The sequence below is a fragment of the Monodon monoceros genome, unplaced genomic scaffold, assembly GCF_005190385.1.
Source record: "Monodon monoceros isolate NGI ecotype Baffin Bay Population unplaced genomic scaffold, NGI_Narwhal_1 Super_Scaffold_12, whole genome shotgun sequence".
Taxonomy (NCBI): Eukaryota; Metazoa; Chordata; class Mammalia; order Artiodactyla; family Monodontidae; genus Monodon; species Monodon monoceros.
In genome coordinates, this window is record NW_021703768.1 from 163,585,255 (window position 1) to 163,597,547 (window position 12,293).

The 12,293-nt window shown below is 53.5% G+C and overlaps 1 protein-coding gene across 2 annotated transcripts; it reads right to left on the reverse strand.

Annotated features, from left to right (window-relative positions):
• Positions 1 to 19: 19 nt before the first annotated feature.
• Positions 20 to 7,660, reverse strand: ELAVL3 (ELAV like RNA binding protein 3). Of its 2 annotated transcripts, none has more exons than XM_029217555.1 (6): positions 7,447 to 7,660; positions 7,058 to 7,161; positions 3,362 to 3,515; positions 2,956 to 3,181; positions 2,167 to 2,205; positions 20 to 418 (listed from the first exon to the last, which is right to left on the reverse strand). In XM_029217555.1, exons 1-6 carry the CDS (start codon positions 7,649 to 7,651, stop codon positions 88 to 90), a joined length of 1,059 nt encoding a protein of 352 aa, XP_029073388.1. In that variant the 5' UTR covers positions 7,652 to 7,660; the 3' UTR covers positions 20 to 87. The 2 variants fall into 2 exon arrangements, with proteins under 2 accessions (XP_029073388.1, XP_029073387.1); XM_029217554.1 differs by having other exon boundaries at positions 20 to 439.
• Positions 7,661 to 12,293: the final 4,633 nt, after the last annotated feature.

The window sequence follows — 12,293 nt, forward strand, 5'->3', positions numbered from 1 at the left end:
TCTCTCTCTCTCTCTCTCTCTCTCTCTCTCTCTCTCTCTCTCTCTCTGTCTCTGCTGCCCGGGAAGGGTGGGGAGGGCGGCGGTGGCTCAGGCCTTGTGCTGTTTGCTGGTCTTGAAGGACACCTGCAGCACGCGCTCGCCCAGGCGGTAGCCGTTGAGGCTGGCGATGGCCATGGCTGCCTCGTCATAGTTGGTCATGGTGACGAAGCCGAAGCCCTTGCACTTGTTGGTGGTAAAGTCGCGGATGACCTTGACATTGGTGACTGCCCCGAAGGGCCCGAACAGCTGCCACAGCACACTCTCATCCGCCTCCGGAGACAGGTTGTACACGAAGATGCACCAGCCAGCGCCCGCCGCGCCCCCTGACAGGCCGACGCCCGCGAGGCCGCTCATGCCGTCGATGGCGATGGGTGAGAACCTGGCGATGAGCGACAGGGGACTACTTTGGGGGTCACGCGGGCTCTGCCCTTACCCCCGGCATGCCCCCTGACCCTGTCATGACCTCTGACCGTGCGGAGACCTCGGGACTATGTGACCCCTGCCTTGGCCCCGTGACCTCCATCTGTGACCCCGCCTTAAGCCCCAGACTCTGAGCCACTCTGATACACCACCAGCCCCCGATCTCCATCCTGACCTGGAGCCCTGTCCTGACCTCTGACCCTCCCTAAACGTTAGGTCCTCACCTGCGATCTTGCCCTGAGCCCCTATGCACCCCGACTCCCTGAACTTGGACCCTACCTGGTCCTCAGCCCTCTTGACACTGACCCCCTCCCCACACCTGGCCACCACCCTTCCCTTGACACCTCTTCCCACCCAACTCCTGCCCTCACCCCCACTCGGGCACCACCCTGATCCCGCCCTTGGCGATTCTGCCCCTTTTGCCCCACTGGCCATCCTGCCAGGTGGAGGCCCACCCGGAAGGGCAGCGCTGGAACCAGGGTGCGAGCGAGGGCTTTAAGCGCCCCCTCTCGTTATTCAGGTCTCAGCTCAGCTGTCACTTCCCCGGGGTGGCCTCCTTTGACTCATATAGTGGCCACCTCCTCCCTCTGGCCCTCTCTGGCCTTTTCCTATGTATGTATGTATGTATGTATTTTTTGGCCTCACCACGCGGCATGTGGGATCTTAATTCCCTGACCAGGGATCGAACCCGTGCCCCCTGTAGTGGAAGCTCAGAGCCCTAACCATTGGACAACCCGGGAAGTCCCCAGGCCTTTTTCTATTTAAATCATGTATTTATCCTTAGCTCCATCTTCCCTGCAAGGTTCTATTCCCTCGGTGTCCCAGCCCAGAACAGCTCCCAGCACCAGTAGGCCCTCGGGGGGCGGGGGTGGGGTCTGTGGAGTGAACGAATGAGTGAAGGGGCATTGGCTCCCTGCCTTCCTGAGCCATTCATTTGATCACTGGGCTCACTCCCTCCTCCTGGCCTTTGCACAAGCCGTTCTTGCTGCCAGGAACTCCAGTTCTGCTCTGGCCCTGTCTCCTGAGTGATGTCTCCACTGGATCCTTATCATCCCGTCTCCTGCCCCCTTCACAGCCCAGATCACGGTTCATCTGTCTCCTTCCCCAGTGGACTGAAATAAGTAATAACAGTAACCATAATCATAAGAGACACTGCCTTTTAAACTGAGTGAGCCTGCACTCCGTGCCAAGCACCATGCTCAGTATCATTCCATCTCCACCAGGGGCCAAGTCTGGCCAGGCCACACTGGGTCCCCAGCTCAGAGCCAAGCTCCTGGCCCTCAGCATGTGCTCAATAGCTCTTGATGCTATAAACATGGGGACCTTCAGAGGATCAGGGATGTGGACAATGGAGCGGGTGGGGGGCCTCAAGGTCCACCCCCAGCTATGAGGCAGAAGGGGGCATTCTGTGACCCTTAGCATAGATGATCAACAGTGGCCAGTGGGGGCACAGCTGTGACCCGGGCAACACTGCCTGCCTTTCAATGGGGTGGAGGAGGCCACAGACAGGCCCCCCAGATCCAGATTCTGTAGTAGCACTTTCTAGGCATTTAGTAGGCTCAAGAGCCCCCAGATCTCTTAATGGCCACACTATGCCCAGGCAGGGGTGGTCCTGGGGGATGAGGTGGGGGATGGGGGCCATAAAGACAAAAGGGTCCAAGGAGGGACGGCGAGGGGCTGGGGGCAGCGGGGCGGGGGCACTGTTACCTCTTGACTCCGTAGGCCATGTTGAGCAAATTGTCCAGCCTGTGGAGGCAGAAGGGGTGGTCACTGGTGGCTTCTGGGCACACCCCCGGCTGTGACACCGGGCAGCCAGCCTGCCCTCCCCGCCCCCACCCAGCCATCCAGCAGTGCCAGCCCTGCCCCCGCCTGCCTGCTCCCCGCCAGGCTGGACACCGCCTGGCACGGAACCGTGGTCACTCGGGCACCGCCTCTTGCCTGCCCTGCTGCTGCCCAGCCTGCACTGGCGTCCTCGTCCTCCCCCTCCCGGCCGCCCAGCCCTGCTCGCCTGCCCCCCACCCCCCATTCCGGGGCTTGGGTCCCGAGAAGGGAAGTCTCTTCTCCAAAGTGCCTGGGCCAGGCAAGTGACAACGCCTCTCTGAGCCTCAGGGTCCCGGTCCGTAAAATGAGGACAAGTTCTGTCCTCACGGGGTCGCTACGCAGAAAAAATAAGGGTGCCTGGCCAGCAGGGAGTTGAAGCCACGTGCCCTTGGCGGGGTGGGGGAGGGGGTGGGTTGGCAGTCAGAGCTGGGCCTGGTCAGGTGATTCTAAAACTACTGACGCCAATAATGCCACTCTTAGTGGCCTGCACACATTGAGCGTCTGCTGTATACTAGGGTCTGGCCTCAGCACCTGACAGACCCCCACGTTTCCCCTTTTGCCCTGGTTTCTCTCCGCCCTGCAGGAATGGGGTTCGGCGAGGGCACCTGCAAGCCTAGGGCATCCGGCCCTGGGGGTCTGGGACGTCTGGGGGGCAGGGAGCGGCAGGGGGCTCACCGGAAGCGCTGTGTCTGATGGTGCAGGGGGCCTGCGTAGCGCCTGGCGGAGGACTGGTAGAGGTGAGTGAGCAGGGCCTGCCCGGTCTTCTGACTCGGGTTGTTGGCAAACTTGACCGTGATGGGCTCGGCCGCACCTAGCGGCTTCTGCCCGTTCAGTCCTTTGATAGCCTCCTCGGCCTCAATCCTCTTGTCAAAGCGGATGAATCCCACACCCCGAGAGACACCTGCCGGGGCGCGAGGGCGTCATGGGTCCCGCCCCCTCCTGGGGACCCGCCCCCTCCTGCGTGACCCCGCCCCCCTCCTCGCTGCTATTTCCGGTTTCTCCACTCTGGTCCCACCTGGGTCCCTTAGCCCAGTGCCCCCCCCCCCGCTCCCCCCAGGTGCACTCTCCCCGGCAGCCTGACCTGTGACCTGGTCCACCAGGATGCGAGAAGTGATGATGCGGCCATACTGGGAGAACAGCTGCTCCATCTCTTTCTGACTCATGGTCTTAGGGAGCCCGCTGACGTACAGGTTCGCATCCCGGATGGAGGCGGAGCTGGGTCTGGCATAGGACACCTGGGGGAGGGTGTCAGGCGGACAGGGGTGAGGGCAAGCCCATTTCAAATGGGGAGGGAGAGGCCACATTCAAACCGCCACTGAGCAACAGAAATCCCTCATCCGTTTATTCAACAAATACCGCGAGTAGTCACCATGGGTGGTGGGTGGGGTCAACCAGGGCTTGGGGGAGGGGATGTGGCTGGGACCAAGACAGCGCGGCCCTGCCCGCGTAGAGCGGTGAGAGGGACCTGTCATCCGAGGAGGTCAAAGGAGCTGCGCCCTTGGGGTCACATGTCTCCCTGGGGGCCTCAGGGACCCTCACATCTCTAGCTCATGTTCTCAGGCTGGATATTCCATCAACATTGACACGTCCCACTCCCTTGGAAAGTGAACCTGGGATGCTGGCTGGCCCCTTCTCTTCCCGACTACAGTGGGCCCCTCAGATCTTTAGCGCCCAGCTCAACCCCGACAACTCCCAAATGTCCGAGCCCAGCATGCGCCTGGCCCCTGAGCTGCACACCTGCGTGACACCTGCCTTCAGGTACCCCACGAGGAGGCCTCGTGGGGGATCACACTCAGCACCCCTGACTTGCCCTAACTCAGTAATGACAGTTCTGTCCTCCTGGCTGCTCAGGTCCCCAGCCTCGGGTTGCCCTCAATGCCTGTCTGTCACACCCGCATCCAACCACCATCCATCCTGTCAGCTCCACCTTCCTCATTATCTGGATAGAATTCACACACTTCTCCCCATTTCCACTGCCCTACCATTGCTCACCCTGACCAGTGCAGCAGTCTCTGCCCTGGTTCCCTGCTCCACCCTCGCCCCCCCCACAGGCTGTTCCCCCCACAGCAGCCAGGGGGCACCTGTGAGCATCTCAGCCAGGTCACATCCCTCCTCTGTTCAGAACCCTCCGTGGCTCCCACCTTCCTGAGTTAAAGTGCTTCTCAGGGCCACAAGGCCCTTCACGACCTGCCCCATCACCCCCCTACCCTCATCTCTGCCCACTGTCCCCCTCCACATCTCTATTCCAGGCACATGGGCCTCTTCCACATTCCCCAAACACACTAGGTGTGCTTCACCCTCAGGGCCTTTGCACTTGCTGTCCGCTGTGCTTGCAACTCTCTTCCTTATTTTTCTTCTCCAGGTCTCAGTTGAAATATCCTTCCTGTCCTTTCCCATCTGAATTTGGTCCTCCACCCTTATCCCTGTTACTCTCTGTCAAAGCCCTTCTCTCAGCTGTGAATTAGACACGTTTTAGTATGATCCTTCGATTCATGTCATTAGTTATGGTCCAGCCCAACAATGAAACTCTCTGCAGCTGTTTAAAAAATGGTTGACGTGTATATTTATTTCCCCGAAACAGTGGTGAGTATTGTAAAGTGGGGGAAAGAAAAGTCCATTTACAGAGCAGCGAGTATTGTGTGACCCCATCTCATTGTGTGTTTATCAATGTCCTGGAAACATGGTCTGGAGGCCCCACCCCTAAACGCTAACAGGGTGACCTAGAGCTGGTGGGGGAGGCGAGGTGGGATACGCTCCGTTCCCCCTTATTTCTGCTGATGTCTATTTTCTGTTTCTTCTAAATTAACCTCTGGGTAGATGGGGGTCATTGTAAAGGGTCTGGCTTTTGTTTGGGGTGGTGAGTTGTGAGGGCATATTACTTCATTAGAAATAGCTAATTAAAAAACGAACAAAATGAATAAATTAGGCCAAGGGCGGATGGGGGTGAGGGTGTTCATGGGGTGGGGGCAGGGGGATTCTAACTGATGCAATTGTGCACACCTGGGATCCTCCAGAAAAAAGACAAACACCACAGCTGCTATTATTTCTGTAATAATAATTAAAACTCATGGCCATGTATTTGATGGTTTCCACTCTCCCCTACCCCGTGGGGCTGTGAGTTTTGAGGGGTGAGGACTTGTTGATGGATTGGAGCTGGGGGAGAGGGGAGGGGAGTCTCAGCTCCTGGGTGGGTTTTGGGGTCAGGGGTCATCTGAGGCACAGAGTAAGTGTTCAGGGGCCTTTCCCATCCTTCCATGACATGGGCTGACCCAGGTCCCTCACGTGGTATGGGCTCCTCCCACACCCCTCACTAGGATGGGGCCTGGCACACGATGAATGGCTGGAACTATTGTGGGCAGAATCTGCTGGAAAACCTAGTCAGGACCAACCACACACCACAGCCACCCAGGCAGATGCACATGTATGCACATACACCCACACAGAGGGCCACGCTCTGGTACTCACTGCACAGCTATGGTGACTACACCAGCAGGAGGGTGACACAAGGCCACCGCCACATTCACGGTGACTCTGGGGGTCTGGGATAATTGCAGTAAGAGTCACACCACCACACAAGCCCTCAATGTCACACACGTTCCATCCTGAATGGGGCACAAGTAGACACACCCACACAACTTCACCGTAACACACAAACACCCTGTCACAGCCAGACACACCCACGCAGCCCCACCAGGTCACAGCTGGAGTCGCAGTGCATCACAAAGCACCTGTCAAATAAACACCACGTCTCACAGACACCAGGTGACACACCCTCGTCTATAACAGCCAGACCCACATGATAACAGCCACTCACATAGCCAGGGGGTCCCATAGCCAGGGGGTCCCACAAACACCATGTCTTATAGCTCAGGGTCCCCCCCCCCAACATATGCACCACATCACACGCACACAGTGGCCCTCTGGGTCATACAGTTCATCACTAGGGTCCACTCTCACAACCTGGGGGCTTCTGGGTCTACTTGGCCATGGAGGGACCATCAGGCCCTTGTCAGCCTCCACACCAGGGAGAGGAAGAGATTCCGGCACCTCTGTTCCCATGGCGAACTGGGGGCCAGATGGGCATCCTCCCCAGCCCAGCCTCCCCCAGGGTTCAGGAGCAGATTTGTGGGGCGGAGCCCAGACACCCACAGGCAAACCTAGAGAGGGGGTTTCCATGGCGATTCCCTGCAACCCCCACGGCCTCCCGGGAACCTGGGCTTGCAGGGTCCCAGCTGCAGCTGCTGAGAGGGGGGGGCCGTGGGGCAAGGGGCATTGTACAAGGGTGGGGGAAGGGCCCACCCCAATCCCACCCTCCCAGACCCTAGTTAGGCTCCAGATGGCAGATGGGCCCCCACCTCTCCCCCATTTCCATGACAAAGGCAAGGAGAGGGCTGCCCACCAGACCCTGGTCACTCTCTCCTACTGCTGAGGGGGTGGGTACCTCCAGGGCCTGGCTGACTCCTTGAGTTGCCGGAGAATGTGGGGCTGATCATCTCCCCATAGACAAGAGAGGAAACTGAGGTTCAGAGAGGCAGAGCCATTGGCCCCGGGGCCCCAGCCAGAAAGCCTTTGGGGATTGATTTGAACCCCTTAGGGGATGAGCCATGGGGGAGGGTGGGCAGCAGTGGGGGGAATGGATGTATGGGGAGGGTATGGTCGTGGGGGGCTGGGTGGCCATGAAAGGGTCAGTCCAGGTGGGCGGTAATAAAGAGGAAATGGGCACAGCCAAGATGGGAAGTCACAGGGATGGGTGGCAGTGGGGAACGAGGGCGCTGACCTTGATGGTCTTCGTCTGCAGTTTGAGGCCGTTGAGGGTGTTGATGGCTTTGTCTGCATCGTTGGGGTCAGAGTAGTTCACAAACCCGTAGCCGAGGCTCTGCCCTGCAGGCAGGACCAGGACAATGACCTCCCTGGACCTGCCAGTGTCCTCCCAGACCCTGGCCTGAGAGACTGACCACCCCCCTCAAGGTTATGAGCACCAAGATTCCACCCTTATTTGTTACCCCTAGAGCACTACCATATCCTGAGGACAGCTCAGACCCCCCAGGGTCCCACCTGCTCCCATCACCTCCCACCTGGGGTCACACCTGTCTCTACACCACACCTGTACTCCTGAGGCTACCACCTCTGTCCCCTATCCCCACCCCCCACCTGCCAGCACCACACCTGTGATCTTGTCCCGAACCAACTTGCAGGACTCAATGTCACCAATGCTGCCGAAGAGACTCTTGAACTCATCCTGGGTCATGTTCTGGGGCAGGTAGTTGACGATGAGGTTGGTCTTGCTGTCATCACTGGCTCCGTTTGTACCAAGGAGTGGCCCGTTGGGCAGGGCCGGGCCAGCCGGGCCCCCCGCCACCTGAGACTCCATGGCCCCGAGTATCTGCTGGAGACAACAGGCCGCACCCACTCACGGCCCAGTTCCCACACCAGGGACCAGTGGGAGTGAGGAGGGGCTTGGTGGTGACAGATCAATCAGGTCTGCATAGGCTTGAACATACAGAGGGGATAAGGTATTATTCTTATAGTCCCTTCCACTTCTTGAGCACCGGGCAAAATACTTTACAGGTGATTTTACTCTGAAAAAGTCCATATATTAATGCCATGTATGCCCATTTGCACGTATACTTGCCTGTTTGTCTACAGCCAGTCTGCATTTTTAGAATAATGAAATTAATACTTTGTATTCAGAATAAGAATTACAACATTTTTATTAGCTTTGAAGCCCTCATAATCCCAAACCTGACCATGTACTTTGCTCTTCCCACCAAATGTAATTCCTATCCCAAATGTGTTAATATTTCTTTTGCTTCATGCATAATTTACCCCCACAGGTTTTCCACTGAGCCATTTTGGGTTTTTTATGTATATCATAATAACACCTGCAAATATAATGACAGTTTTATTTCTTTATCTCCAATCTATACCTGTTATTTATTTTTCTTGTCTTATTGTAGGGGCTACATTGTGACATTGGCTTCTTTATTCTTGACATTAAAGGAAATGTTTTAAACATTTCACAGCTAAATATGATCTTTACTATAGGTTTTTTGGCAGATGGCCTTTATCAAGTTAAGAATGTTTAATTTTATTCCTAGTATCTTAACAAGATATTTTTTTAAGGAATGGATATTGAATTTTATTGAATATCTTTTTCTGCATCTATTGAGATGATTTTTTTGCTTCAATATTTTTTTTAACAGATAGGGAAGAGGGCTTTTTATTTTTTAAAATTAATTAATTAATTTATGGCTGCGTTGGGTCTTCGTTGCTGTGTGCGGCTTTCTCTAGTTGTGGCGAGCAGGGGCTACTCTTGGTTGCGGTGCGCGGGCTTCTTATTGTGGTGGCTTCTCTTGTTGTGGAGCACAGGCTCTAGGCACGCGGCTTCAGTAGCTGCAGCATGCGGGCTCAGTAGTTGTGGCTTGAGGACTCTAGAGCGCAGGCTCAGTAGTTGTGGTGCATGGGCTTAGTTGCTCCGCAGCATGTGGGATCTTCCCGGATCAGGGATCAAACCTGTGTCCCTTGCATTGACAGGCGGATTCTTAACCACTGCACCACCGGAGAAGCCTGCTTTAATATGTTCATGTAATAAATTACATTAATTGATTTTCCAATATTAAGTCAACTTTCCTAAGCTACACTAAACTTGGTCATGTTGCAGTTTTGTTTATATACATTGTTTGATTTGCCAAATTTTTTATGGTTCTTTGTTTAGGATTTTTAACCTCTGTATTCAGGAAGATATGCTTTTTTAAAATTTAATTCACACAGAGGCTCAGGTAGAAGTTTATTATGCTATGACAAATAAGGAATTTGAGGCTCCGAGATGTTAAGGAACTTGTTGAAGTCACACAGCATATCAGTGGTGGCACTGGAATGCAAATGCAGACCTGTCTAGACCTGAAGACCACTCTACCATTCTCTATGACAGTCAACCAGGCAGGTACCAGCTCTGATAACTCTTCGCTGTGTGTCCTTGGATATGCTCCTTATCCTCCTGGGGCCTCTGGTTCACTTTGCCGAAAATTCAAAACAATTAGTAATGGCTATCTTAAGGGCCATGTAGAGAAGAATTATAAAGCCATGTCTGGGCTCAGAACGAAAGAGGGCTGGGATTGATTGGTATTGTCTGTCATGGGCATGGGAAGGGAAAGCAGCTAGCATTTCCTTAGGTCTTCTCCTATGTCACAGTTGGTGAATAGGTTGCCCTTACCTAGAAACCCAAATAGATTGGTAGAGTCTTCCTAGATGGATGAATTAAGAAGGATTTAAAGCTATATTCAGTTTCAGCAGTAAAGATGACTGTGATCGATGAGCAATATCTGTTGTGGCCACAGAATTAGAAAGAGCCAGCAGGTACACATCATCTCAGCCATCCCTGCCCCAAAATTCAATACCATAATTGTTCCCAAATATTGCGCATACTAGGTGCCAGGCACAGTGCAAGGCCCTCTACAGGGAATGTTTCTTTTCTTTTTCACCACTCTGAAAGGAGGAGGGTTTTATTACCCCTGCTTAAGAGATGCTATGGACTAAATGCTTGTGCCCCTCCAAATTCATATCTTGAAACCCTGCTCTCCAGTGCAGTGGTATTTGGAGGTGGGGCCTTTGGAAGGTTATTAGGTCATGAGGGTGGAGCCTTATAAAAAGGGACGGGAGAGAGATGATCTCTCTCTCTCCACCATATGAAGACAGTGATAACACAGCTGTCTACAAACCAGGAAGCCGGCCCTCACCAGGAGCCGAATCAGCCCACACCTTGATCTTGGACTTCTCAGCCTCCAGAGCTGTGAGAAATACGTGTCTGTTGTTTAAGCTACCCAGTTTATGGTATTTTAGTCAGCCTGAGCTGAGTAAGACAACAGATGAGGAAAGTGAGGTTCAGAGATGTTTGAAAAATTACCAAAGATCATGCCGCCCATAAATGGTGAAACAGGGATTTGCGCATGAGCTTTTCTGATTGGGCATCTGTATTTCCAACTTCCACTGCCACCCAAGACTAGTGCTGGCTCTAACACTTCCCAGCTGCGTGTCCTCAGGTATGCTACTTAACAGTCTTTATGCTACGACCTCTGCTCCACTTTGTTGAAAACTCCAAATCACCAGCATAGTGACCAGAGACCCATCTAAAGCCAATTGTGGGTGCAGCTGGAAGGCATTCTGGGATCAGTTAGCTATGTCTGACACAGGCAGTCATGAGAAGTGGAAGTGGGCTTGTCTTGTCCACAAGACAAGCCCTGCCTCATAATGCTGCTATTAATAATCATCCTGCTCCATTGACACCTACCGTGTCAGGTACCAGGGAAATAACTCAGAGACGTTGGGTGATATAAATGGGGAAATTGATTTCAAACGTGGATATGTTGGACTTCAGAGCCGTTTTTAATGACTGGCCAATACACTGGGGGCAGCTCTGCCACCACATAGCTGTATGTCTTCAGCGACAATCTTAGCTCTTCTTTGGCCTTCTGTTTCCTTGTCATTTACTCTTATTTAAAGGATAGTACAGAGGGTCAACTCCCCTGCAGCTCCATTTGGCGGGGAGTGGCTGTCTGGGGGAGCTGCCTGGAGGATTCTTCTTCTTCTTCTTCTTTTTTTCTTCCATTTTTGGCCACGCCATGTGGCTTATGGGATCTTAGTTCCCAGACCAGGGATTGAACCCAGGCCCTCAGCAGTGAGAGTGTGGAATCCTAACCTCTGGACCATCGGGGGAATTCCCTGGAGGATTATTCTGAAGCCACATCCAGGCTCACCAGGAACACAAACTGGGTTGATTAGCAATGTCTGCCACAGGCGCCTGAAATATAGCAGTAATGTACTCTCCACACATCTGCATCCTGGTCTTGTAACATTAATACTTCACGAACAACATGGCCATGTATTGAGGGCCTGCTATGGGCCAGCCAAAATTCTTTATGTGAAAATTTCCAGGCAATTCTCCCCAAATTGAATGTTATGGGACTCTATTCTTATTTAACAGATGAGAAAACTGAGTCTCATTGAAGGAGGAGGGATTTGCACAAGTTTGGGTAGCATGTAAAAAGTGGACCAAGAATTCCAATTCAGGGTTTAGACTCTAGAGCCCACTCTCAATGAAAAGGCCAATTAAAAAAAAATACTAATAACAAAGCAAAGCAAAGCTGAGCACCCACTCTTTGCCAAGCCCCGGGCAACACTACATTTAAACCCACTTTGGGGGCTTCCCTGGTGGCGCGGTGGTTAAGAATCCGCCTGCCAATGCAGGGGACACGGGTTCGAGCCCTGGTCCAGGAAGATCCCACATGCCACGGAGCAACGAAGCCCGTGGGCCACACTACTGAAGCCCGTGCACCTAGAGCCCGTGCTCTGCAACAAGAGAAGCCACCGCAATGAGAAGCCCGCGCACTGCAACGAAGAGCAGCCCCTGCTCGCTGCAGCTAGAGAAAGCCCGCGCACAGCAATGGAGACCCAGAGCAGTCAAAAATAAATAAATAAATAAATTTAAAAATAAACAAACCAAAAAGAATAAACAAACAAACAAAAATAAACCCACTTTGTTGGCCGAGTCTGCTCATTCAACTCAACAAATATTTACTAGGTGCCACCATATGCCAGCTGCTGGCTCCACCCTCCTGTATATCCTCTGACACTCATGTTACCTCTCTAGGTCTCTGTCCCACTACCAAAGATATGGCACAGAGGTCCCCCGTGTATGGGGAGATGGAGTCTGAATTCCTGTCTAGGCTCAGCGAGCTAGAATTCTGTGATTTCTTGATAATGTCTATTGTGGGAGCCCCAAAAGCAATCAGCAGTACATAAACCACTGTTTCAAGACACATCAGATCCCAGCTTTGGAAGCCCTACTATGTGCCAGGCCCTGAGCCTGTGCTGTTTTCATTGCCTTTCCACAACCACCCTGAAAGCTGGAGATCATCTCCATTTCTCAGATGGAGAAACTGAGGGTAAATGGGACCTGTGACTTGCCCAGGATGACAGAGGGAAGTAGTAGCGATGGTGTTAGGGTTTGACCCCTT

Coding starts and splice junctions, on each gene's coding strand:
- ELAVL3 (XM_029217554.1), bottom strand. CDS start 7,651: ATGGAGTCTCAGGTGGCGGGGGGCCCGGCTGGCCCGGCCCTGCCCAAC. Junction 7,162..7,446: donor GGTTCGGGACAAGATCACAG/GTGTGGTGCTGG, acceptor TCCTGCCTGCAG/GGCAGAGCCTCGGCTACGGG. Junction 2,206..2,955: donor CATCAGACACAGCGCTTCCG/GTGAGCCCCCTG, acceptor CTGCCTCCACAG/GCTGGACAATTTGCTCAACA.